At 44.5% G+C, this 27,673-nt stretch overlaps 1 protein-coding gene across 2 annotated transcripts in view; it reads right to left on the reverse strand.

The window, feature by feature from the left end:
* Positions 1–13,931: 13,931 nt before the first annotated feature.
* The window catches only part of LOC149317893 (26S proteasome non-ATPase regulatory subunit 1), a 141,296-nt gene continuing 127,554 nt past the window's right edge, over positions 13,932–27,673 (reverse strand). For both annotated transcript variants that reach the window (XM_089508620.1, XM_089508619.1), the window contains 3 exons: positions 18,874–19,020; positions 16,785–16,940; positions 13,932–14,174 (listed from right to left, as the gene is read on the reverse strand). In XM_089508620.1, coding sequence (XP_089364746.1) covers positions 16,794–16,940; positions 18,874–19,020 — 294 coding nt within the window. In that variant the 3' untranslated portion in view covers positions 13,932–14,174; positions 16,785–16,793. The remainder of the gene's footprint in view (positions 14,175–16,784; positions 16,941–18,873; positions 19,021–27,673) is intronic.

Genomic DNA, 27,673 nt, shown 5'->3' on the forward strand with positions numbered 1-27,673 from the left:
AACTTCTCCTGCCTTCTCCTCCATCCTCAATGAACAAGGAGTGAAGACAGGAGGAAGGGATATCAGCGCCCAAAGACATGCAGATGACACCAAACTACCAGCTGAAAACGTTACAGACTTGGAATGATCGCTAAAGAAAGTCAGAGAAAAATGTGCAAAGGCAGGCCTAATGTTAAACTTAAAGTGAACAGAAACAATGATCACAGAGGATTTACATAAATTCAATCTAGGTAACAAGAAAACTGAAATAGTTTTAAGATTTCTCATACCTTGGATCAGACATCGATCAGAATGGAGACTGTGGCCAAGAAATCAGAAGAAGATTAGGAATGGGAAGGGCAGCCATGAAAGAACTACCATATATACCAAACTATAAGTTGAGAAATCTATGCCCCAAAGTTGACCCTAAAATCCTGGGTTATGTACAGGTCAATAACTAGTACTGCTTAGAAAGGCCCTAAAACAAGCAAACCTGATGGTCCACTCTTGGTGCCTTGAGCCGCTGTGTTTTTCTGTGTGTGTGTGTGTGTGTGTGTGTGTGTGTACACAAAAGCGGCTCCCAGTCCGATTTGCAGCCTTTTCTTCCCATGGATAAACTCCCTATTTAACACCACTTGCTTTCCTTCTCAATCCGATATTAAAACCTCTCCTCCGGCACCTGGGATTTGGTGTTAGGTGGTTGGGAGAGGTCCAGAGAAGGAGGGATGGAAGTGGTATTTCCCCCTTTCCATCCTTCCTTATAGGCCCCTAAGTTTTACCCTCGTTTTATCCACTGGTCATATCAAAATCCATGATTTTGACCCTGAACCCTGCCCTAGACCTATAAGTGAGGTCAACTTGTACATGTGTATATACGGTAGACAAAATTCTAAAGTGTAAGGATATAATAATAATAATAATAATAATAATAATAATAATAATAATTTCTTCAAGCCATTGTATTCTCTATTACCACGTATGGATATGAGAGCTGAGCAGACAGGAAGAAAATCAATTTCTTTGGGATGTGGTGTTGGAGAAGAGTGCTGAGGATCCCATGGACAGCCAAAAGGACAAACCAATGGGTCCTTGAACAAATCAACTCTGAACTTTGCCTGGAAGCCAGGATGACAAAACTGAGGTGAAGCTGTTGTACTTCAGACACATCATGAGAAGGAAAAGACAATAATGCTAGGAAAGGTAGAAGGCAGAAGCAAACCAGGAAGACCACATGCCAAATGGATAGACTCAGTTGGGGAGGTCATGAACCTGAATTTACAAGACCTGAGGGCAGGGAGGCTTGGAGACATCTCATTCACAGGGTTGCCATGAGCTGAGTTTGAGTTGAAAGCAGCTAACAACAACAACAACAACAACCATCCTCATCCCAGGAGGGCCATAGAAGTGACACCACAAATTATTGCACTGGGTGACACCAATCCAAGTGAAGCCACAGCTTGGATCCCATCCTGGGAAAAACAGAGTGTAGAAATTAAGCAAACAATATTTGTTTCTCCAGCCCACCTTCACCATTCTCTCATTGCTGATGCCTCTAAAGAATATTTAGCTAGACGGAAGACAGGAAAAGTTGGCTTGGGGCCTTTGAAAGCTTTGTAAAAAGGAGCTTTACTGCCAGAGGGTTTGTTAACTAATGTATGCATCTAACAAATTGAGTTTACCACACTGGGGTGAATTTCGGCATTAAAGAGAGATTAAAGTGCATTTAAAGCATCCTGTAAATGAAGCGGAAATGGCAAGTAGTTGCGTGAATGATTATCACACACAATTGCAATAAAAGTGATATCAGAAATGCATTGTCGCTGAAATCCCAAAAGTAAAAAAATGTGTGCTAATGCTTCTTTGTGACCACTTTAATGGCAGTTTTTGTGCGACGTTGTGTGAAATCGTTTCACGTAATTATGCTATTTTTCAGGATATTCACGGGATAAACTCCTGATCTCCTTCGTGTGATAAACTACTGTGAAAGCCACGAGGCATAATGGTCTGAGCATCAGACTATATCACTGGAGACTAGGGTTCAAATCCCAGTGGGTTTTCATGGCTGATTAGAGATTTGAACCCTGGCCTCCAGAGTCACACTCCAACACTCAAACCACTACGCCATGCACATGCTTAGTGACATTACTAGGGGTGTCCTTTGTAGCGTCATTGCAGAAATAAAGCAGTTTCACACCACTTTAACTGCTACAACTCAATGCTATGGAATTCTGGAATTTGTAGTTTTGTGAGTTTATTAACCCAGAATCCCACAGCATGGAGCTATGAAATTTAAAGCAGTTTTAAGCTCCATTATTTCTGCAGTGCGGCCACAGCTGCCTATTTAAAAAGTAAAAAAACTTCGAGGAGAAGCAATGCCCCTCTATTTCTGACCAGGAAAGGGAAAGACTGGCCAGTCTGACGAAGCCAAGGGCCAGCGAAACTGTTCTGGGGGCCGCCGCAGACGATCCCAAACCCATCCCTTAGCCAGCCCTGAATTAAATTTGCTCCTAGCCCAGCAAATACCTGCATTAATAAAAACCACAGAAATGTTAACAGGACGAAATTCTTCCCTGCACGCCTCATCGGCCGCCCAGCGGGATCCACCTCAACCGATGACTAAGTAAATGCAGTTTCCACTGGGCTCCAGTTGTCTTTATTTATTTCATTTCCAGGCCCATTTCTTTGCAGGGCCTCACTCCCAAGCTGCTTCCCTTCAAGCGTCACATTATAGACCCCGGCGCTGTTCATTTCATTTACAGCCCTCGCAACTCATGCCAGCGCAAAGAGAAAGATACATAAATGGGCACTCGCCTTGCGTGTGTACATATATACTCACATGCACACCAGCTGCAAATTGGTCGAGAGCGAGCCAGGAGATGGAGAATATATTTGGAAAATATATTCGGAGAAGCCTATATCCATCAGGGCTGGCCTGAAAAGATATTTTTGCTATCTGAGAGAAAGCAGCAAATGAGGACAATCCCCCCCCCAGTTACTTTGCAAAAAGCCCCCACAACAGAGTGACCAGACGTCCTCCTTTCACCGGACATATTTGCAGATGACACCAAATTAGGAGGAATAGGTAATACTCCAGAGGACAGGATCAAAATTCAAAATGACCAGAATAGACTAGAAAGCTGGGGCAAAGCTAACAAAATGAAATTCAACGCAGAGAAATGTAAGGTACTGCACTTAGGACAGAAAAATGAAATGAACAGATATAGGATTATGGGGGATGCCTGGCTGTAGGAGAGACTTATCAGTGTGAAAGGGATCTAGGAGTCCAAGTAGACCACAAGTTGAATGTGAGCCAACAATGTGATGCTGTGGCTAAAAAGGTCAATGTGATTCTAGGCTGCATCAATAGAAGTATAGTGTCTAGATCAAGCGAAGGAATAGTGCCACTCTATTCTGCCTTGGTCAGTCCTCACCTGGAATACTGGGTCCAGTTCTGCTGCCTTTCTTACAACACTGGATGCCTTCCAGGTGAGTATTCAGGTGAGGCTCGACCAAAGTAGAATAGAGTAGCACAATTACTTCCCTTTAGTCCAACCCTTTGCCATGCAGGAATTCTCAGTCAAAGCAACCCGATGGATGGCCACCCAGCCTCTGTTTAAAGCCCTCCATTGCTCCATCTACTAGTCTCTGGAGTTATAGAAAACAAGCTCGGTCCATCCTCAACATGACCGCCTTTTAAATACAGTGTGCCCTTGATATCTGCTGGGGTTTGGTTCCAGGACCAAGCCCCCCCCCCCCCCCCCGCCCCGGATACAAAAATCTGTGGATGCTCAAGTCCCATTAAACTTAATGTTAAATGGTGTCTCTAATAGAAAATAGAAAATCAAGGTTTGCTATTTGGAAAGTATACTTTTTTGGGGGCAACATTTTCAAACGGTGGATGTTTGAATCTGTGGATAAAAAAATCTGTGGATAAGGAGGGATGACTGTATTTAAACAAGGGCATTGTATCACCTCTTGACATTCTCTTCTCCAAGCTAAATATACCCAGCTCCCTCATAGGGCTTGGAGGTTTCTTGACCATTCAGTACTTTGGTCACCCTCCTCTGGACACATTCCAGCTTGCCAGCTTTGAGGGATTCAATCTCCTATAGCTATTATTCCAGCTCACTCTGGTGGGAGCATCTTTTCCCTTGAAAACCAGATCTTGTGCCCTGTCCAGGATTGCAAGAATTAGTGAGCAATGATGGCAATTTCTCCCCGTTGGACACCGCTGTCCCTGGCTCCTTCCAGCTCCTCGGGGAGGGAGCCATTCAGTAATGATCTGCTGGCACAGCAGCCAGAGGGGAAGAAGATCGCCTTTAAGCAGACCCAAGAGAGGAGATTCAGTTCTGCTGCAATTAGGCCTAATGATGTGGGCTGGATCTATGGCACGGCCATTGACCACAGCAGCAGTGAGAAAGACATCCAGCTTTGTTTAAAGGCATCGGTGCGAAATTTTGCAGCCCTCCGGGTGCTGCATACTTTCCACCGCATTTGACGGTGTTATCAGAATATTTTGTTGCTCCAGCCATACATACTGGATATGCTCATGTATAATAAGTCTAGAAATTTTAGTAAAAAAATTGACCCAAGGAATCTGAGTCGACTTATCCATGGATCAATGTAAATACTGTACTTTAATGCTTATATATATAAAAAAGGAACCATCCCCTGGTGAAAGTGTCATCTGTCCTGGAAACATTGACCCTCTTCTACTCTCTCATCCATTCATCCTTTAGCGTGAGCACAAACAGTTATTTCTGCTGGAATGTTGTAAATTCTTCGGCATTGTTTTCCTTTGCTTCATAGATCCTTTGTTACATGGCTCTAAATCAGTGGTTCCCAACCTGTGGGTCGGGACCCCTCTGGGGGTCGAATGACCCTTTCATGGGGGTTGCCTAAGACCATTGGAAAACACCTAATTACAGTTATGAAGTAGCAATGAAAATAATTTCATGGGTTTGGGTCACCACAACATGAGGAACTGTATTAAGGGGTCGCGGCATTAGGAAGGTTGGGAACCACTGCTCTAAATTTTACCATCGACTTATCCATGGGTCATATCAAAATTCATAATTTTGTCCCCAAAAACCTGCCCTCAACTTATACATGAAGTCAACTTATACTCAAGTATATACAGTATATCATTTACTTTGTTATCTTATCAAACACATTGTCATGAGTACATTATTACTTACGCCGTTTCTTTTCATAATATTTCAAAACTGGGTTCCATGCCTGTTCAACCTCAATGACAGATGAAAACTGGGACACTTTTGTGGCCAAGTGGCTCCTCTTCCTCCTGGAGAGAAGTGACCAGTGGGGTGTCCAGTGGGGCTCTGTCCTGGTCCCAGGGCTATTCTTAGATAAAAGAATAGAGGGCATGCTTATCAAATTTGCAAATGACACCAAATTAGAAGGAATAAATGGATCCTGGATCAAATCAAGGCTGAATTCTCTCTAGAAGCCAAAATGACTAAGGTTCTCATACTTAGACTCATCCCAAGATGGCATGATGGATTAGAAAGGACAATCATGCCATAAGAAAAGAAGGAGAGACTCAAGCAAAGAAGCCATAACTGCCCTGAGTTTGCAAGACCTGAGCAGGGCTGTTAATACTAGAGTGCCTTAAGAGGGATTTCATTTATAGGGTTGCCATAAGTCAAATCACTTAACAACCAAAAATTGGGACCCAAGTGATTGTTTCCAAAATAGGCATGTACATGGTTTTAACTGTTTTAAACTTTTAAGCTGTTTTAACTTATTGCATGTGTGTTGTTTGCCTTCAAGTCATTTCCAACTTAGGCCGATCCTAATAGGGTTTTCTTGGGAAGTTTCTTCACAGGTGGTTTGCCCTTGCCATCCTCTGAAGCTGAGAGAGTGTGACTTGCCCAAAGTCACCCAGTTGGTTTCATGGCCTAGCAGGGATCCGAACCCTGGTCTCCAGAGTCGCAGCCCAACGCTCAAACCATTACGCCACACTGTCTCACTTTCTAAATTGTATTAAAAACAGTCAAATGTAGCTGTACATGCAAATGTAGCACTGGACAGTCTCCTGACTGGCTTCCCATATTTAGGAAAAGAAGCTTCAAGGGAGCCTCTCTGTTCTGATGTTGCTGAATTATAACCAGTTTAAGGAAATCTGATTCTTATTTGGCCAGCATAACGACAATGGCTTTTTCTCCCAAACCGACTGTGTTAGTCAACATGCTTCCCAGCAGCAATTAATGTTTTTAACAGCAATTACTGTTAAAAACAAACAAACATTAATTGCTGCTGGTAAGCATCTTACTTATCTTCTGCCCAAATTAGTTTTTACATTGAACTATCACCACTGGCCCGGTTTGCAATTGAGGGTCATTTTTCATCTATCTGGCAAAGGGAGCTGGAATACACAAATCTTGATGCCAACACACACACACACTTTATTTTTTCTGCAGTAGTTGTACAAACACACCCTGCATGCGCTAGGAGTAACTGCAGTAAAGGATGTAAAACTTCATATCGATTTATTAACTACTGAGAGACTAGCTCTGGGTGTGTCTGCACCACACAGTTATATCTGTTTCAGACCATTTCAGTTTTTGTGTCTCCACCTTCGATAGTCCTGAGATTTGTAGTTTGCTGAGGTACTAACATGTACCGGGGTAACATATGAAGGGAGGGACCAAGCCAGAGGGTGAAGTGGTTTGCATGTTGGACTGCGAATTTGGTGACCAGGGTTCGAATCCCAGGTCAGCCATGGAAACCCACTGAGTGACCTTGGGCAAGTCACACTCTCTCAGCCTCAGAGGATGGCAAGAAGAAACTTGCCCAGAAAATCTCACGATAGGTTTGCCTTAGGGTCACTATAATGCAGAAACAACTTCAAGGCACACACAAAAAAACTATTCTATATTATAGGCAGGCATTCAGGGTACTATGAGAACTTTAGTTCAGGTGAACGGACTAATGCTGTCTTCCAAAAATTCTAAATACCTCAGTTGACTCAAGTTCAACTTGTGGTCTACTAGGACTCCTAGATTCCTTTCACATGTAGAAGTCTCCTTAAGCCAGGTGTCCCACGTCCTATATCTATGTGTTTCATTTATTCCGCCTAAGTGCAGTACTTTACATTTCTCCCTGTTCAATTAAAATCAATCCTCCTGTAACTTCAAACCTGGTCCTTTCTTCCAGGGCAGCAGAGAACAAGCCTGACTGGTCCTCTATGTGGAGCCTTTGAGATATTTAAAGAGTGTGATCATGTCTTCTCTTCACCAAGCTAAACATGTCCAGCTCCTTCACCATCTCCTCCTATGTCTTGTTCTCCAAACCCCTCTTCATCCTCATTGCCCTTCTCTGAACCTGCTCCAACTTGTCTGTTATCCTTCTTAAATTGAGGCTTCTGGAACTGAACACAGAACCCCGGATGAGGACTGACCAATGCTGAATATTGGGGGATTGTTACTCTTTTGAGATGTGGGTGCTGGAGAGGTTCATATGGACAGACCAAAAAGTCAAACAAATGGGTCCATGAACAGATCAAGCCAGAACTCTCCCTAGAAGCCAAGATGATCAAGTTGAGGTTGTCATATAATAATAATAATATTTATTTGTATACCGCCCTATGGCAAACCAATCCGGGCGGTTGACAACAGTAAAATATAAAATATAACAATTAAAAACACTTTATCCCCCCCCCCCTTAAGACAGTATTAAACAATATAACATATTAAAAACACAATATCAAAGCATAAAAACAACAATTAAAAACTAAAACCCCTGATATCCCTCTGTTGATCCTCAACCATCACTAAGATGGGGCCACGGGAGGAATGACGGAATCAGGGAACCTGGGCCGGGATGGTTAATCTGGAAAGGCCTGCCGGAAGAGATCCATCTTGACCGCTTTTTTAAAGCTGTCTAATGATGTTATCTGACGGATCTCATCCGGCAGGACGTTCCAGAGTTTGGGGGCGACAGCAGAGAACGCCCTCTGGGAGGTTGCCGCAAGCCTAGATTTTAGAGGCTGCAGTAAGTTCTTCCCAGAGGACCGGAGAGCGCGGGGAGGATTGTACGGGAGGAGGCGGTCCCTGAGATAGCTTGGACCCAAGCCATTTAGGGCTTTAAAGGTGATAACCAACACCTTGTACTGGGCCCGGAAGCTGATAGGCAGCCAGTGGAGGGACCTCAAAACCGGAGTAATGTGGTCCCTCCTGGATGTTCCTGAGACAAGCCTGGCTGCCATGTTTTGAACCAGCTGTAGTTTCCGAACCAGGCACAAGGATAGCCCCATGTAGAGCGCATTACAGAAGTCAAGGCGTGAGGTTACCAGCGCATGCACAACCGTCTCGAGATCCCTTACTTCCAGAAAAGGGCGCAGCTGGCGTATCAGCCGAAGCTGATAACAGGCACTCCTGACCGTCGCATTCACCTGATCTGTCATCAGGAGCGACGAGTCAAGGAGCACCTCCAGACTGCGAACACAGTCACTGGAGGAGAGTGTGACCCCATCCAGGACTGGAGGTTGCAACCCAATTCTTGGTTTCGGGGCTGCTACCATGAGCACCTCCATCTTGTCTGGATTCAGTTTCAATCTGTTTTTCTTCATCCAGCCCATTAGGTCCTGACCTTTGGTCATGGTCACATCATGAGAAGGCAGGACTCACTAGAAAAGATGACAATGTTTGGAAAGGTAGAAGGCAGTAGGAAGAGAGGAAGACCACATGCCAGATGGATGGACTCAGTGAGGGAGACCATGGGCACGAATTTGCAGAACCTAAGCAGTGGAAGACAGGGGGTCTTGGAGATATCTCCTCCACAGGGTTGCCATGAGTCGGGGCAGTTAACAATAATTATTCTCCCCTTTGAGAAGTTATGGGTCCACAAACTACTGGGCGGTGGAGGAAAGCAGGGTGTAATCTGAGTTTTGAGTCCTTCACACCGATCTCAGCCCCCAATGAGTTATAGAGAAGGGGAGAGCCAGAGGGCCTGCCAGCCAGTATTTATGTCAGAAGATTCAGCTCTCCATCCAAACAGGCACCATGTCTTGCCAAGAGTCCGGTGCCCAGGAACCGTCAGGTTTGTTTTCCTAAAATGTAGCTTCATTGACAATAAATCAGAGAGCTGGAAAAACATTTAGGAAAGGAAAGCAGGGAAAGATAGAGGGAAACAAAAAATTGCCCAGTGCTCCAAAGCCATGATGATTGGTGGCTGGCCGAAGGAAGAGAGCGAGCAAATCACCCCAATCGGATGGAGGGACTGGGCCTTGCACGGAATGGAAAGAAAGACAGATTTTTTTCCATGCTAAAAACGGGTTATTGAAAGAAAAAGTGGAGGGAGGAGGAATTACCCTGCACCATTGGTGGCCAAGGCTATGGGGGGGGGGGGGGGGACAGATGAATCACAGAATCCTAGAGTTGGAAGGGACTCCAAAGGTCATCCAGGCCAACCAAATCAATCAATCAATCCCATTCTGCCATGCAGGAAGACACCATCAAAGCACCCCCGACAGATGACCATTTAGCCTCTGTTTAAAAACCTCCGAAAGGAGACTCCACCACACTCCAAGGGAACGTCTTCCACTGTCTAACAGCTCATACCATCATGAGATTCTTCCTAACATTGAGGTGGAATCTCTTTTCCTGTACTTTGAATCCATTGTTCTGCATCCTATTCTCAGGAGCAGCAGAAAACAAGCTTGCTCCATCCTCAATATGACATCCCTTCTAATACTTAAACATGGCTATAATGTCAGCCCTTACCCTTCTCTTCCCAAGCCTAAACACAGATGAGATTAAATGCTTCTGGATAGCTTCAGATTTCATATGTGAAAACTACAGGAGCAGCCATGCTGATCATTAAACAAAATATGGTGATGTCAATCAGAATGTGCAAAAACAAAAGGAAAAAAAGTTAACTTCAGAAACTCATTGGTTTCTTCATCAGGCAAATATGTTGTTTTAAAAAACACTATGCAAGGGAAAGATAAGAAATGCTGTTGGAGTCCCCCATGTCTTCAGTTTTGCATCTTTCTCTGAAGATGCCAGCCACAGATACAGGCAAAACATCAGGAATAAACTCTTCCAGAACACAGCCACATAGCCTGAAAAACTAACAAAAAAACATGGATGCCAGCCGTGAAAGCCTTCGACTTCACATTGGATGATCTCCAGTTAGTTGACCATACCATACTATGCAGGATGGCCCAAGGCTGAGACCCAGTGGAAGGTAGCTACTTGTGACCATCTTGGCCTTCCCCAAACATATGCCTGCTCCAGATGTGTTGGACTCAGACACAAAGTGTTCATGGTAGCTGTAGGGAAGAGACCAGCAATTTGAGAACTCAGGAAAAGCAATAAATGGAGTAATAAGCATTGCTGATTTTCAGAGTTGTCTCTTTGGTTTCCTGGCAAAGCTCCTACATGTCTTTACTTATGGCACAGCAGGCAGAAATCCAACAGGGGAAGTGCTCCCCATCATTGTACTTTCATGCAAAGGATACACTGTACCCGCTGTGCCTGTGTCTGAAGGTAAAGGGATCCTACCACCTTTGCAGAAAGAACGAAAGCTGGCAAGGATGGCAGGTTCACCCCCGTGGGCAGTGCCCTTATCTTGCCCAGTCTTCTGCCAAGGCTCACCACCTTTCCTCCATCCTGAAAATCTATCTGAATCACCTCTTATCTCTCTGTGGCAATGACAGACAATCATTATAGGAACAGGTTCCCTCCCCAAAGATTTATGTGGTTTCCTTAACTCATTGGAAATATGACAAGGCACTGAAAACCTCATGCTCTGTCTAGGATCTATCAGAACAGCAGGCCAAGGAAAACCCTCCTATGTGTCATCCTAGGCCATGATTCTATTTTGAAGTCATCTTTACCACAATGAGTCCTGACATCCAAAGGAAATTCCAGAAGACAACCGCTGCTTAAAGGTTAATGCTCTTATTAAATAGCATTTAAGAGGCAAGGTTATTAAGGGGTTGACAATGCACAATTACCTCTCCTAGACAGCAAACTTATTCTGAGACATATGATGAAATCTATTTATCCTTCCCTGCCCTCTTACTTCAACAATCGGTCAATGAATGCATTTGTTTCTACACTAGAGCCTGCTAGTGCTGATGAAATACTTGTTTTTCTGCAGCAAACTAGAAGTAGACTATGTACAGCAATAGCAGTACTAGGATAAGTGTCCACCTTGCGTGCGTGACCTTAAATGCGGTCTTTTTAAGCCTCCCATCCAGCTAGAGTCTGGGGTACCTTCAAAGAGAAACACAGATGCCTTGCACCTGTATAGAGTAGCCTAAGGCCTACCGGATAAATGAATGTGCCAGCCCTGAATGAAGCTTCTTTTTGGATGGTTAGGGGCACCTCCCATCTAGGTTGTAACTGTAGCCTGCAGAGAGATTTGAATTAACTAAAATTATTTAATCTATAAAAAACCCCAAAAAACTAGAGCTACACATTCCAAAGTGTCCCTTTAGAATTCAAATAAGAGTCATCATCATCATCATCATCATCATCAGCAGCAGCAGCAGCAGCAGCATTTTCTATGCTGCCTTCCTTGCAGAAAGGGAGCCAAGGTGGCTCACAAATAAGACCATTTAAAACGTTACAGTCCAAAAGCCCTTTTCTAGTGGATAAAATCCAGTCAGAAAGTAGGGTTAAGGCTATGCTAGACAGTGAGTTTAGGCAGCAAAGGCGAGAGGGAGGAATAAGGCAAGGCAGGAGTGGACAATGTGTGTGGGTGTGTATGTATGTAATCTCTGCTGATTTTTAATTTTTGCCCCATGATGGGCTGCATTTTTGTCAGGACAGATGTGATACCATGTCATTTCCAATCTGGGTCAATTTTGGCAGGGTTTGGAAGGTGGGAAATAGCAAAACTGCAGCATTTGAAGACTGCCATTTTGCCCAATTCCAAGCATTTTTCATGCATGTACCCCAAAACAAAATATTTGGAGAGATCTCCAGGGGATGTCCTGGAAGGCTGCAGAAAAAAGGCTGGGTCCCTTGTGGTGTAAAGTGTTGTCAAAAAATACACTAACTCAGGGGAGAGGGAATTTCTTGCAGAAAGAATAGCAGATATTTACTCTTGACACGAGCCGCCCCGACTTCCACCTAAGCCACATTTTATGAGACTCTATTTTCTGCATTAGTTGTCTGCATCACCGCTATGTTATCTATCTCCTGGAAACTTCCTCACCACTACAATTTGTAGGTATGGTTTTTTTTAAAAAATAGGCAACCATTTCCTAGCAAGCGCAGGACATAATGGCTGAAATTCTACAACAAACCAGTGCAGTGTAACCCTATGCAATTCCATGGCCCCTCTGTAAACTTCTTGCTGTGTGCCTTCAAGTTGCTTCCAGCTTTTGGCAACCTTAAAGTGAAGAAGTCATAGACTTTCTTGGTAAGACTTGTTCAGAGTGGGTTTGCCTTTTGCTAGCCCTTAGAGTGTGTGAATTGTCCAAGATCACCCAGTGGGTTTGCATGGCCAAGCATGGATTTGAACCTTGGTCTCCAGAATCATAGTCCAATGCTCAAACTACTACACCACGTTGGCTCTCCCTCTATACCTTAACAACTCAGGAGCAGCTCCTACTGCTGCTACTTACAAGTGGAATGGGGAGGTATTGGGAAGACAATTTAGATGAGGCAAAAGCAGCTGGTTTTGGCTCAAAGAGAGGAAGAAAGGAGGTCCACTCCCAAAAGAGGAGCACCCCATTTTACTTCCCCTCAGAGCCCACACCAGCCACATTTCATCATCTGAAATACACACCACCACCAGTAAGCAGCAGCAAAAAGACTTTCCCCTCTGGTGCTTGACAGCTGCTGGAGAATTAGGTTTTACAAAGGGTGAAAGGAGATAAGAGAACAGGTCCCTGCTGAGTCAAAAAAGCTTACACACATAAAACATATATACATAAGAAGAAACATACACATGATGCTAACAGGATATTGTCCAATATTCCCAGAAGGGGTAGAAAGTTGGGAGTGTGGTGTGTGTGGGAGATACACTACAAAAAGGCTCCAAATATTGGTTGAACCCAAATTAGGATGAAAGGTTTCCTTCCCTGAGTTCAACCAATTCTGTAAATATAACAATTGTAGTCCTGTTACATGCAAGAGATTTCTTTATTCTGGCACAGAGTTGCCATCTCCCATCAATTACGACCAAGAAAGGAGATCTGTGCCATACCAACAACACAGCAGGCAGAAAACCAACAGTTGCAGCTTCCCCCAATGTCTCTAAGCAGCGATGGGGAACATGGCAATGATGCGAGGGACTGCCTGCCACACAATTGTTTATGGCACAGATCCTCTCTCAGGGAAGATGAAGTGACCCTAAAAGCAACAGTCCTCCATGGGCTTCTTTCTGCTAATTTTCAGTGGGAAGCTATTTGGGTCTGCCACCTGTTTGGCTTAATTTTACATTTTTGATTGTGCCACTAACATCACCATCAAGTTGCCAACTTTTCCCTCCTGGCAGTACACCTGTGTCTGTAAACAGCTGCACCAGGTGCAGGCATGAGTTGAGAGGCCCATGGTGACTCATAGAAACCTGGGCATTTGCCCTCAGTTTTTGGCCTACTTGGAATGGCTTTCAACAGTCCAAATTAAGAGCGTGTTAGGTATGAGGAAGCCTGTAAGCCAAGCACAGCACAGAGGCCAAACTCTCCTGGTTGTGCCAAGACAGTGGAAAAAAAGCTGAATCGTAAATCTGTGAAGGACGGAGAGTGTACTACCTGAATACAACTCCACAATGCACACTCACAAAGTGTCTTCTTCAAGGCCTAGAGCTGCTCAAGAGCTCCCAGGGAAAAAGCTAATGCTACTTTGAAAACAAGCCTTGCAAAAGGTCCTTTTTTTGGACTACAATGGTCAGAATCCCAGAGCCACCTCAGTCACTGGGTGAAATTCACTCCACAAACTGCTGCGAGGAATAACTTGAGAAAGCAACTGATGTATGAGGGTTTATTTGTTTATTTATTTTGAAAACAGGTTTCTTTGTGAAAGAGTACACGAAAGAGAGCATAATCCCCCCCACCCTTACACACACTTTTGTCAGTCATAAAATGTAGACTGTCTTGCCATCAACCAGCACAGAAGTGTTGGGGCATGCACTGGGCTGCTGACTCCAGTGGGAACTTCCTCCTGGTAGGTTTCTGACATCGGATGCAGGGCCAAATGTCCTCAATGGTCTTATCTCTGGGAAGAGAAAGGGCAAAGGAGATGGGAAAAGGTCAATGCTTTGTTCACATGATGCCTTTCTGTTTGGGAGCTTGGAGGTGAGAATCCTACAGCCTGAGTCCTGGCAAGGCCCAACAGCATTCAGCAAGAGTGTGAATGGCAGCAGGCATTACACAGGGCAGGAATAGACAATGTGTGCCCTTCTGGATATTGCTGGGCTCCAACTCCCATCATTCTTCACTACTGGCTAGCTGGCGGATGAGAGTTTTAGGCCAACAGCATATTAGAGGAAGGATAGGAATCATACAGCCATCCAGATGTCACGGAACTTTAACTCCTCACAGCCTTAAACCACAAACACACAGAGACACACATACACTGGTGAGGAATACTGAAGGTTGCAGTTCTGCAGCCTGAAGGCCGCACAATCTCTTCCCCAAATCTAGAGCAGTGGTTCTCAAACTCTGATCCACCAGTCATTTTGGACTGCAAGAAGTCCCAGCTAGCTTGGCCAGCAATACACTCAAGTCTCATACATCGAGAGGATCAAAGATGGAGAACCACCGATCCCAGCAAAGCTGGGAGATGTGACTTTTTTTTTTACTGCAAGCTGGAGTTAAAAAAAGGAGCTGTAGTGAAAAAACTTTTCAAAAGTACAGGCTACACGCAATCCACTCCTACCTAAGTGGATTTTCTGCAATATGCTAGCAGCCAGTTTCATCAGTGGTTCAAAGGAGTTCCTCTGAATGAACACCTCCGAAACGAGTGTGCCATTTTCTTTTCTTTTTTTTATCAAAATTCCTTTCGCAGACAGATTGGCCTTTTAGAAACCACTTGGAAGCCATGAACTGACAGATCATCCTCTATTCAAGGCACAGCCCACAAAGGGCTTCCTCTCTCTTTGGTTCCAGTCATTTGAACTGGGTGGGGGATGCAGGGTGACACACTGCCTAAAAATGCTCAAATGCCAAGCTGTACAGGAAACCTTTCTGAAGGCTTTACATTCACCCTCCAGCCCTCCCCAAGTTCAGAAACAGGCCTCACTCTACTGTCCCACAAGAACAGACCAGTGAAGGCAAGAGGGGCCCTCCTTCCCTCCTTGCTGCATCTTCTCACAGTACTTGCTGTGTGGTAGAATTCAAAGATACAGCTGTGTTAGTCTGTAGAATCAGTATGTACAGAGATATTGTAGCACCATTGAGACTAGCTGAAAGAAAGAAGTTGGCAGCATGAACTTTTGTAGACCAAAGTTTTCTTCCTTCCAAATGCATTTCAGGAAGTAGGCTTAAGTCTACGAAAACTCATGCTGCCCTCGTCTTTCTTTGAGTTAGTCCCAAAAGTGCTACAAGATCTCTCTAAGTCTTTCCTGTGGTATCGCAGCACATCCCCCTAACCCTGGCTCAAGCACAGCTGTGTCTCTGGAGTGAAGGGACCCAGGATCAATGACGCAGGGCAGAGGACGCAGAGGCAGCACTGAGAGAGTGGCCCACTGCTCAAGATTCTCACTGGCTGCTAGATTTTAATTTCCTGCTAAACTTCCTGCCTCTTACAAGCTAAACTTCTTACCTCTCCAAAAGCTAGCTAAACATCATGCCACACTGGGCTATTGGGGCAAAAAGTTGCACACAGACAAAAAGCAATTCAAAGGCATAGCCATGTTGGTCTGCAAAATTAGCATCTAAAGGGATCTTGTAGCACCTTTGAGACTAACTGAAAGAAAGAAGCTGATAGTGTCAGCTTTTGCAGACTTGAGCCTACTGATGTATGTTTACTGAGAAAGTAGGCTCAAGTCTACGAAAGCTCATGGTACTAGTCTCTTTCTTTCAGTTAGTCTCAAAGGTGATGTAAGATCCCTTTGTATAAAGACAAAAAGTAAACATGCTTTTTGCCCACAAGCCACTAACTAAGGTGGGTGACCTTGGCAGGACTGGAGGGCATTTTCCATTAACCCATCAGACCCACTATTGACCTCATCAACCCCTTCTTGTGAATTTGGAAGTGACCAGCTGATCACTTCTAGTTTCTTGCAATTTGTGTATGTGTGTGTGTGGTTAAGACAAGATATTAGAAGGAGGGATGTTTTAGTGGAGAATCAAACCCACTGGAGTTTGGTTTTCTCTTTCAATACAAAGTGCAAGAGACTGGGGGCTCTGTGGCTACAAAAAGAGTGCTGGCAGTCCACACATGGTTGGTGACCATATAATTCCCATTTCTGCATGAGGGCACTTACTGCCATAGAAGTGGCCAATGGTCTCTATCTTAACTGACTCTCTGCCTCCCCGCCCCCCCACCTTTCCCCAAAGATTGGGACTCAAGGAGGATTACAAATTAATATGTTTACAATATTGTGAAAAATATACAAAATGTCAACATTAAAAAAGAACTAATAACAATATTAAAACATTTTGAAACATAAATGATTATTTTGCTAATGATTCTTTAGCCTATGCTAAACAAGGATGCAAATCCAGGTAACACAACCTCCATTTCCAGTCTACCCCTCAGTTGTCAATGATTGGCCCAAATGGGGAGGGCTACTTTGTTATGCCCCACTTGTTAAAGGGCAAAAGGTTGGGCCAGAAGGGGTCTTCAAGCCCTCCAGCTAAGAAACCCCTCTCTCTTACGTACCCTTGTATCCTAATCGTCAATGTACTCAAAAGGCTCTGGAGGCTCCGGTTCCTGTTCTTCCTCTTCAATCTTTGGCCCATGAGCTGCCACAGGCTCCACTAGTTCTTCTGTATCCTCACTGGTGTCTCTCAAGACAATGATGCCACCAATAGAAAGCTGGAAATGAGGAAGCACAGAGTCAAGGCTGCCTCCACATTCCACATGAGGATCACAGCACTGTCAAGGAGACCACTGGCATTTAACCACTGCACCACCAGGGCTCCTTATTAATACCCTGAAATAGTGATAAGACAGTCAGCCAGGGGGAAGAACTGAATAGGGTTTTGGGAAGTCATGAATGACTGAACAGTTCAGGGATTGTTTGATTTGGTTGTGCATTAATAAAAGACGTAGCTGTGCTGGGCAGGACAAGTTTCTAGGATGAAGGACCATCGCCTCCCAAAAATAATATTCTGTGGTGAACTCGCCACGGGTCAGCGTAAGAGGGGTGCTCCAAAGAAGAGATACAAGGACTCCCTGAAACAATATCTCAGGCTTGGCCAAATTGATCACCAACAATGGTACGCTCTGGCCTCACATCGGGAGGCATGGAGACGCACTATCTATGATGCTGCAGCCTTTTTTGAAAGCTCACACTGAACAAGTTTTGAAGAGAAACGACAACGCAGAAAGAACCACAACTTGGAAATGTTACCCAAGGAGACATTCTCCTGTGCTTTCTGCAACCGGACTTGTTTATCTCAGATCAGCCTTTTTAGTCATCAACGTGCTTGTAGAAAGCGCGGGATGAGTCCTTCCTGAATCTTCGTTCACAAAGAAAAGCCAGAGGAATAAACTTCTACCTATAATTTTTTGAGGGTTTTTTGGGCTGTGTGGCCATGTTCTGGAAGAGTTTCTTCCTGACATTTTGCCAGCATCTGTGGCTGGTGAAAAGTCAGGAAGAAACTCTTCCAGAACATGGCCACACAGCCCGAAAAGCCCACAAAAACTATGGATGCTGGCCATTAAAGCCTTCGACTTCACAAACTTCTACCTGTTTGTTGTTGTTTTTTTACAACTGTGTCTGGCTGTTCTTGTAGTTTTGACAGACAGGAACACTTACCACAAGTGAACCCACTGAACAACATATCCAATAGTCTATATAGGGATCACCTTAAGGCACAAGTACCCAATCCAGGTAGGGATCTTGGGGGAAAAGGGGAAAAGGGAGTGATAGGTTCCCAAAGGAGAACCTGGGGGGCCAGTCTGGAGAAGGGATCTGTTACACCCCCTGCTTCATAATGTTGCCTGCCAGAAGAAAGACAGCTGTTGGAGACCAGAGGAAGGAAGGAAATGCGCATGCGCAAAGGGATGGGAAACAGGCGGCCCATGAGTACATACAGGCTCCAGGACTGTTATTGTGAGACATCCCCCCCCCCACCCTGAAATCATGCCACCGAAATCTTGTGGCAAGTCATATTGCTAAATTGTGGCAGCAGCCCAGGAGAACCCCATTTAGAGAAAGCATTTTGCTTGCTTCAAATAGTGTCTTGATTCCAAAAGTCAGCACTAAATTTGGAAAATCCTGTTTAAAGAAAGCAAAACGTTGGCTGCAACTGGCTTTTTAGCAGATTGATTTGAAGGGCAGAAAAGAGACACCAGTCAAATTGTCTATCCCAGATATAAATGGATGGCATGAACTGAACCCACCTCCTGCCACAGGTTTCTCCAACTGTAAGTAACACATTGGGCCACTGTTAAGGGCAGCAGAGTGGGAGTGCGGCCGGTAGACAGATCTGGCTTGAATGGAGCCAGGAACAGGATGACAGCCTGCCAGGGTATTCCCCAGAGATGGTCCCAAACATTTTGATGCCCATAAATTCAGAGCTTGGAATTTTGCTATTCTTAAACTGTCTCTTGTCAACAGATGATATCAGCAGTGGGATTTCCTGCCTCAAGGACCAACATTTTGGGGCTAGCTGCACCAGGCCTCCCTGCTCTCCCTTGGTGCCGTCCAGTAAGGAACCCCCTGATTTAATTGTCTCAAGTTATAAAAACTGATCCATATTCTGTGGTATGAAAGAGGCTGCCAGTGGCGAGCTGCACTTACAGGTTTGAAAGGCTGGTATCGGCAACTCTCTGGCATTGTGAGGACCTTGAGCTGGGCAGGCATCACCCGGGCTGGATTATCAAGGATCTGAAAAGACGGCTCAGGCTCTTTCTTCTTTTCCTTCTCTTCCTTCTTCTCTGTTTCATCCTATTTAGGTACGGAGAAATGAAATAAACCAAACAGGCCACAAGTTAATGTAAATAAAGGACAGGAACATTTCCTCATAAACATTCATATTCACAATGCCAGGATTTGACCTCATCCCAGCTCCTTGCTTGCCATATTCTTAATGGCCACCCCCCAGGTCTGGCTGAACCTCTCCTACAGTGCTGCCATTCCTTCCCTTCCCTGTCTCATGGGGCACAGTGGCATTCTGGTTGTAGCCAGCCTGCTTCCAAGGCACATGGACACAATGTGGCAGCCAGGAATGCAGTACTAGCAGCTACAGCAACTGACAAGCATGTGGGTACAGGGTTGTTGCTACTCTATGTGAATATACTGTTCAGGTGTTCTCTCTTTGATAGCACCATATTTCTAAGAATTAAAAGCAGGAAAGGCAGGGAATCCTAATGGCTTGCTGTAAACAATAACAGAATCCTAGAGTTGGAAGGTACTTCAAGGGCCATCCAGTTCAACCCCATTCTGCCATGCAGGACAACCCAATCAAACGTTCGCAACAGACCATGCAGCCTCTATTTTAAAAACCTCAAAGAAAGAAACACCATCATTCTCTGAGGCAGCATTGTATTCCATTGTCAAACAGCTCTTACTGTCGAGAAGTTCTTCCTAAGGTTGAGGTGGAATTCATCCTAGTCTCTAGAGCAGCAGAAAACAAACTTGCTCCATCCTCAATATGACACCACTTCAAATATTTAAACAGGGCTATCACGTCCCCTCTTAACCTTCTCTTGTCCAAGCTAAACATACCCAGCTCCCTAAGTCTCTCCTCATAAGGCGTCGTTTCCGAATCTTTCACCATTTTGGTCTCCCTCTTCTGGACAAGCTCTAGCTTGTCAATATCTCTCTTGAACTGTGGTGCCCAAAACTGGACATAGCAATAGAAAGAGAAATTCCATATTGTGGTGGTGTATCATAAATCTACACTCATGCAGTTAAAGTGGTGGTTGCACTACACCACTCTTCTCCTAAATATTCACACTGTACAATCAGTTGCGTATGTCCAATAGAGACTACTGCTTCCACAGTACCAGTGAATCAAGGGGTATACTGAAGGCACTGAGTAGCAGCTATGCACTATCCAAGAACATGCAGCTGCATGTGCAAGAGTTACATCTGTGCAACTCTGCTTAAGCAATTGTGAGCTGAATATAGACATTGTACAATGGTGAAAAAAAGCAGAGCTACACTGTCCTTAGGTAAACTCATTAGCTCTTTTGGTTTTTCCTACCATCTCTATGCCGATGACACCCAGTTATATCTTTCCACCCCTGACCTTTCTCCAAGGCTTGAACAGCAAGTCTCGTCTTGCCTTACAGCTGCCTCGCAGTGGATGCGCCATCGGCGTTTGAAGCTCAACATGTCCAAGACGGAGCTTCTTGTCTTTCCTCCTAAGCCCACCCTTCAACACTCCTTTTCTGTCTCTGTGGACAACATTTCTATTCAACCAGTCCAGCAAGCCCGGAGTCTTGGTTTTATCTTTGACTCTTCTCTGTCGTGTATCCCTCAGATCCAGACCACAGCCAAGGCTTGTAGATTCTTTTTGTATAATATTGCCAAAATCCAACCATATCTCTCCGCCTCTACTGCCAAGATCCTGGTCCATGCCCTAGTGATCTCACGACTTGATTACTGCAACATCCTCCTGGCTGGGCTTCCTCTTTCTCACCTCCGTCCTTTAATTTCTGTCCAGCATTCAGCTGCACGCATTATCACTTCCACCCACTGCTCTGACCACATCTCTCCTGTGTTGGCATCCCTTCACTGGCTCCCCCTCCCTTTCCACATTCAGTACAAACTCCTGCTGTCGACATTTAAAGCCCTCCATGGGCTGGCCCCTCCTTACTTATCAGACCTTCTTTCTCCTCACCTTTCCACTAGGGCCCTCCGTTCTGGTAGTCAAGGCCTGCTGTCACAGCCCAGGATTTCCTCTGCCCCATCCCGGATTCGCCCCATTTCACTCGCTGCCCCTCACTCCTGGAACCTTCTTCCCCCGCGAGCAAGAGCCATCACTTCTTTAACCAGCTTCAAAACGGAGTTGAAGACCATCCTGTTCAGGGCAGCGTTCCCAGGCATTGCATAATTGTCACTTGCTATTTGATGTTCTTTTGTTGTCTGTTTTATTGAATCATTTCCTGTATTGCTATGCATTTTATATGTATTATCCTACTAGAGATGCCCCTTCCCCACCACCACTCCCTCTGTGTCGTGTCTTTCTAGATTGTAAGCCTGAGGGCAGGGAACAATCCAATTAAAAAGATTGTATGTATAGTGCTGTGTAAATTTACAGCGCTTTATAAATAAAGGTTAATAATAATAATAATAATAATAATAATAATAATAATAATAATGTGGAAGGGAACCTATATGTTCATAAAACAACAGCTGGATGCGAGTCATATTTTTATGCTGGTCCAGACCAAATTCAACTTCTGGGCTGTAAAGCTCTCTTTAAAGATGGCAGCAGCGAGAAACTGGCTGACACAGACTGTCCTTTGTGGTTGTCTTTAGCGAATCAAGACTGGAATGCAAGCCTTTTTGTTTCAACCAGCCTTGTTAAAATATCTCAAAGCCTTTGTCATGCTTTCTCTCCTACTTAATCTTTTCAGGTATGTAGCTTGTCCTGACGAGAAGTGAGGAGGGCTTTACATTCCCTGAGAGTTGGAAAGGAGAAGTGGAGCCTGGAGGACGGTGGCCACCCACTCGGAGCCAAAACCACAATAAGATTGAGACAAATGGTCCAGCTTTTGTGTTTTGCCTTCATCAAGAACTCACCAGGAGGTCTTAGGGCAGCCATGATCTCAGCTTCAGCATGATGGTTGATAACAGCACCAGCAGCAGTGATGGTCCTACTTGCTGAGCTTGGAAATGTTCCTTTTTGGATCACAACCCCACATACTGGCTGTGGGATTTTGGGAGGTATTATACAAAAAAGAAATTTTTCCAAGCAGTGCTGAAGGGGATTATGTGGAAAGTACTTAAAAGCCTTCCTGAGGGCTACAAATCTAACCTCTCTGCTCCTAAACTAGACACTATCCCTAAACTCTCATCTACCTGCCCCAAATACCAGCTCCAGGTCTTAATATGAACAAGAGGTCTTCACTGCCCTCCTCTTTCCACACTGCTATGACTGCTGCCAATTTGGGACCCTCTTTCTCTGAGACCTATGTACTCTATCACTCAAAAGACAAAGGCTGCACCTTTTTTTGCTCCCACAGAAGTTGTTGTACTGCAACTTTCAACAGTCTTAGCTGGCATAGTCAATCATGAGGAATGCTGGGAGTTGTAGCCCAGCAATGTCTCTGGAGAGCTGCATGATTTCCCACCCCGGGTGAAGTAAGTGGGCAATGCAACAACGAAGAGGAAGAGGAGAAAGAGCAAGAAGGGACAGAGATTCAGGGACCGACCCTGGTCTTACATCTACCCCATGGAGCATCCTTCAGCAGAGTTCAATTTAAATGTGGAAGCACATACTGTGTGGTACCTACAAGAACAAACAATTCTAGCAAGTGATCCTAGCCAAATGGTACAAAAGAAACTGAACCATGCTAAGAAAAAGTGGTGTCAGCAACTTGTGGCCCTTCAAATGCTGCTGGATTGCACCCCAAAACCCTTGGGCTACGCTAGTTAAGAATGGCTAAAAACCCTAAAGGCAACAGATCCCATCAGCTCTTGGAAGCACAGAAGGCTCAGGGAATGCTGTGGATATAGTATATCTTGATTTCAGTAAGGCCTTTGACAAGGTTCTCCAGGACATTCTTGGAAACAAGCTTGTAAAATGTGGGCTAGACAAGGTAACTGTTACATGGATTTGTAATTGGTTGACTGGCCGAACCCAAAGGGTGCTCAACAATGGCTCCTTTTCATCCTGGAGAGAAGTGACCAGTGGGGTCCCACAGGGCTCTGTCCTGGGGCCAGTGTTATTCAACATCTTTATCAGTGACTTGGATGACAGAATTGGGGGCACACTTATCAAACTTGCAGATGATACCAAATTAGGAGGACACCAAATTAGGACAGGATCAAAATTCAAAATGACCTGAATAGAGTAGAAAGCTGGGCTAATGCTAACAAAATGAATTTTAACATGGAGAAATGTAAGGTACTGCACTTAGGGCAGAAAAATGAAATGCACAGATATAGGATGGGGGATACCTGGCTGAATGAAACTACGTGTGAACGGGAGTCCAAATAGACCACAAGTTGAACATGAGTCACCTGTGTGATGTGGCAGCTAAAAAGGCCAATGCAATTTTAGGTCGCATCAATAAAGGTATAGTGTCTAGATCAAGGGACGTAATAGTGCCACTCTATTTTACTTTGGTCAGGCCCCACCTGGAATACTGTGTCCAGTTCTGGGCACCACAATTCAAAAAGGACATTGAGAAACTAGAGCATGTCCAAAGGAGGGCGACTAAAATGGTGAAGGGTCTGGAAACCATGCCCTATGAGGAACGCCTTAGGGAGCTGGGGATGTTTAGCTAGGAGAAGAGAAGGTTAAGAGGTGATATGATAGTCCTGTTTAAATACTTGAAGGGGTGTCATACTGAGGAGGGAACAAGCTTGTTTTCTGCTGCTCCAGAGAACAGGACCCGGAACAATGGATGCAAGCTCCAGAAAAAGAGATTCAAATCAACATTAGGAGGAACTTCCTGACAGTGAGGGCTGTTCGACAATGGAACAAACTCCCTCGGAGTGTAGTGGAGTCTCCTTCCTTGGAGGTCTTTAAACAGAGACTGGATGGCCATCTGTCAATGGGGATGTTTTGATTGAGAGTTCCTGAATGGCAGAATGGGGTTGGACTGGATGGCTCTTGTGGTCTCTTCCAACTCTATGATTCTAGTACTTGGAGGGGAGACCACCCACAAATATCAGTTGCTGTAGGCTATTTTTCAGAGGAAGGAACTGGCAAAACCACCTCTGTGTATTCCTTGCCTAAAAAAATCCTATGAAATTCACGGGGTCATCATAAGTCAACTGGTGGCTTGAAGGCACATACACACAGATGCCAGCTAAGGCCCCTGCAGGCCCACAGGTTGCCTGACTGGTACCTGGAGCTTAATGGGAGGAGGGACAGGTAGTCTTTTTTGATCTCTAACATTGCACTTAGTTGAAACGGGAGGCATTTTAGAGATCCGCTCAACCTCTTGGGGAACATTGTTTTTTATGGGACAACCAGAAGAAAATGATGCCTTGAGACCACTGGGAAGAAAACGGGGTGTGAGTGTATAGCAGCCATCCGTTTTCCTGACAACTTTTTCTAGATTCTGATGGAATCACGGCTTCCCTCCTCAAAGCAACCCTTCAGAAGCAGTCTCCTTATCCAATCCTATAATTCTGTCCCCCAAGCTGTGGTTAAAAATAGCCCTTGTTCGTTTATGACCATTTCCTTGCTCTTCTTTTCAGCATGGCTTGGGGTGTAGTGTTTTGCTTGAACTGTGGGATTTCTTTCTAATGAGGGGCCGGACATTGGGATGAGCAAATAAGGGCCAGGCACAGAGAGAAGCTGCCCTACTGCCCATAGCTGATCCTCTGTCTCCCTCTCCATGCTTGATAGATTCCAGACACCACAATCAGTCTCTGCAAACCAGATAGCTTCCTGCATGTGAGGCGAAACAGGATGGGCTCTTGGGATAAACTTGTTCAACTACGCTCCTACCATGAGACTGCTGCAGAAGCTACTGAGATATTGGGGGGGGGGGGGGGGCAGAGAGCAAAAAGGATTGAATTTATTCTGAGATGGCTGGATTTAAAGCAAAACTAGGATCTTCATCATGCGTTACAGCACAACAAAAAGTCAAAATAAGCAATTGCAAAATACAGTCTGCCCTTGTCTTACTTGGACTTTGCATACGCTGCTTTGAGTATATGCGGTTTGTGGGTGGAAAGGGGGGAAATGGCATGCAGGAGTGTGCCACCATACTAATTAATGAGACTTGAGCATAGGTGGTTTTCCCCATATGCGGGAGAGAGGGGGTCTGGAACAAATCCCCTGCGTATGGGGAGGACAGACTATTTAGTGCTGCATAGCAATAGCATGTATATTTCTATACTGCTTATCAGTGAACTCAGCACTCTCAAAGCACTCTCTGCAAGGCTGAGTCAACCTTGGAGCCCCTGGGATCCAACTCACAACATTGTGGCTGCAGTACCGGCATATAACCACTGTGCCACTGCGGCTGACCAAATGGTATCAGAGTTCAGGGTCACCTTTTTCTTTTTCTTCTGCAGTAGTAGTAGTAGTTAAAAGCAAGATTTATCTACCTATTGACTTTTGAGTTAAGTGTCATAGCAAGAATGGAGAAAACCAAGTCTGAACTCTCCCTATAAGCCAAGATGACTAAGCTGAGACTGTCATGCTTTGGACATATAATGAGGAGCCATGACTCACTAGAAAACAATACTCTTTAAAGTGGATGAAGTGAGAGCCAGCATGGTGTTTTGAGCACTGGACTAGGATTCTGAGAGTCATGCCAAACTAATCTTACCTCTTTTTTTGAGAGTTACAAACTTGGTAGAGCAGTGAAGTGATGTGGATGCAGTATACAGTTGGCCCTCTGTATCCACGGATTTTTCATCCATGGATTCATGAAAATGTTCAAAAATATATATAAATTCAAAAAAGCAAACCTTGATTTTGCTATTTTATATAAGGGACACCATTTTACTATGCCACTGTATTCTGACTTGCACATCCACAGATTTTGGGGGGTCTTGGAACCAAACCCCAGAAGATACCAAAGGCTTAGTGTATTTTGATTTCAGTAAGGCTTTTGATAAGGTCCTCATGATATTCTTGCAGGCAGGTTGATGAACTTTTGGCTAGACAGTGTTATAGTTAGGTGAATTTGTGATTGGCTGACAGATTGAATATGGACAATACTCACTGATGGCTGCACTTCACCCTGAAGAGGAGTGACCAGTGAGGTGCCACCTGAATTCAGTATTAACACCTTTAAAAATGACTTAGATGCTGGAATAAAAGGCATGCTCATCAAATTTGCAGATGACACTAAATTAGGGAGAGTAGCTAATATTCCAGAAGACAAGATTAGAATTCAAAATGACCATGACAGATTGGAGAACTGGACCAAAACTAACAAAATGAATTTCAACAGAGATAAAATGAATTTCAACAGAGATATATGTGAAGAGGAAAAATTAAATGCACAAATACAGGATGACTGACACCTGGCTTAAAGAAGTACATATGAAAAAGATCTGGGAGTCTTAGTAGATACAAACTAAACATGAGACAACAGTAAGGCAGCAGCCAAAAAAGCCAATGCAATTCTGGGTTGCATTAACATAATAATAATCATAATTTGTGTTATCTATATACCGCTATTCCAAAGATCATAGCGGTGAACAGCAAGTAAGCTAATTAGCAAGTAAGCTAATTTGCCCCCAACAGTCTGGGTACTCATTTTAGCGACCTCGGAAGGATGCAAGCCTGAGTCGAGCTTGGGCCCTTTTGCTGGTCTTGAACTCGCAACCTTGTGGTTTCGAGTGAATGGCTACAGTACAGGCATTTAACCACTGCACCACCAGGGCTCCAACAGGAGTATAGTGTCCGGATCAAGGAAAATAATAGTCCCATTCTATTCTGCTTTGGTCAGACTCATATGGAATACTATGTCCAGTACAGGGAATCCAGTTCTTCAAGGCAGTCAACAAGTTGGAACATGTCCAGAGAAGAGTGACTGAGATGATAAAAAGATCTGGAAATCAAGCCTTATGAGGAATGACTTAGAGAGCTGGATATGTTTAGCTTGGAGAAGAGTAGACTGAGAGATGACAATTATAGTTAACTTTAAGTAGCTGAAGGGACGTCATGTAAAAAAATGGGGTGAACTCTAGAACATGAACCAAATGGATTTATATCACATGAAAAGTGATTCCTCCTAAATATTAGGAAGCATAGTTTTACTGTAAGTGCTGTTCAAAAGAGGGACAGGCGGTGTCAGAGGATGGTGGATTTTCCATCTTTGAAGGTCATTAAGCAGAAGTTGGATGGGCCTCTTTTAGGAGTACTGTAATTGTGTATTCTTGCAAGGAAGGAGGTTGGATTAGATGACCCTGGATGTCCCTTCCAACTTTAGGAGTCTATGATTCTGTTTGTCTCCCCCAACTTTCAACATGGCCAAATGAAAAGAGGCACAGCCAGCTAAGTTCTGAGGGCCCTTAGACTCACAGTTACTCACTCTACTCTAGGTTTTTAAGGGCTTTCTCAAGGTTTACAGCCATCCAGTTTGAGTTGACCCTGGAAATCGCTGCCACAAGATTGATGAGTTCTGCACAATAATTGGCAGCTGCGCTTTGGGGGCAACTGCAGATTTCCAGACCATCTTCAAAGACAGCTGTAAGTGGAGCACTTGACAGTAATCAAAACTGATATAATGGGAATGAGTGAGTGATGTCAGGTCTGTTTCTCTTTTAGAAAATTCAGCAGCTGGCAAAAGGGCTGACATTGGCGGGAAGAGGAATGGCTCTTGGCTGCTACCACCGCTTCCATGTGGAGCTTTATAGAAGAGAAAATACTGCCCCTGTTCTTGGAGGCCTTCACAGCTCTTGCCAAGATGTTGTCTGTATGCCTTTCTAGGGTAATAGGACAGTGTTGATT

This window comes from Sceloporus occidentalis, unplaced genomic scaffold (assembly GCF_023333645.1).
Source record: "Sceloporus occidentalis isolate IW3139 unplaced genomic scaffold, rSceOcc1.0.p SCAF_2, whole genome shotgun sequence".
Classification (NCBI taxonomy): domain Eukaryota; kingdom Metazoa; phylum Chordata; class Lepidosauria; order Squamata; family Phrynosomatidae; genus Sceloporus; species Sceloporus occidentalis.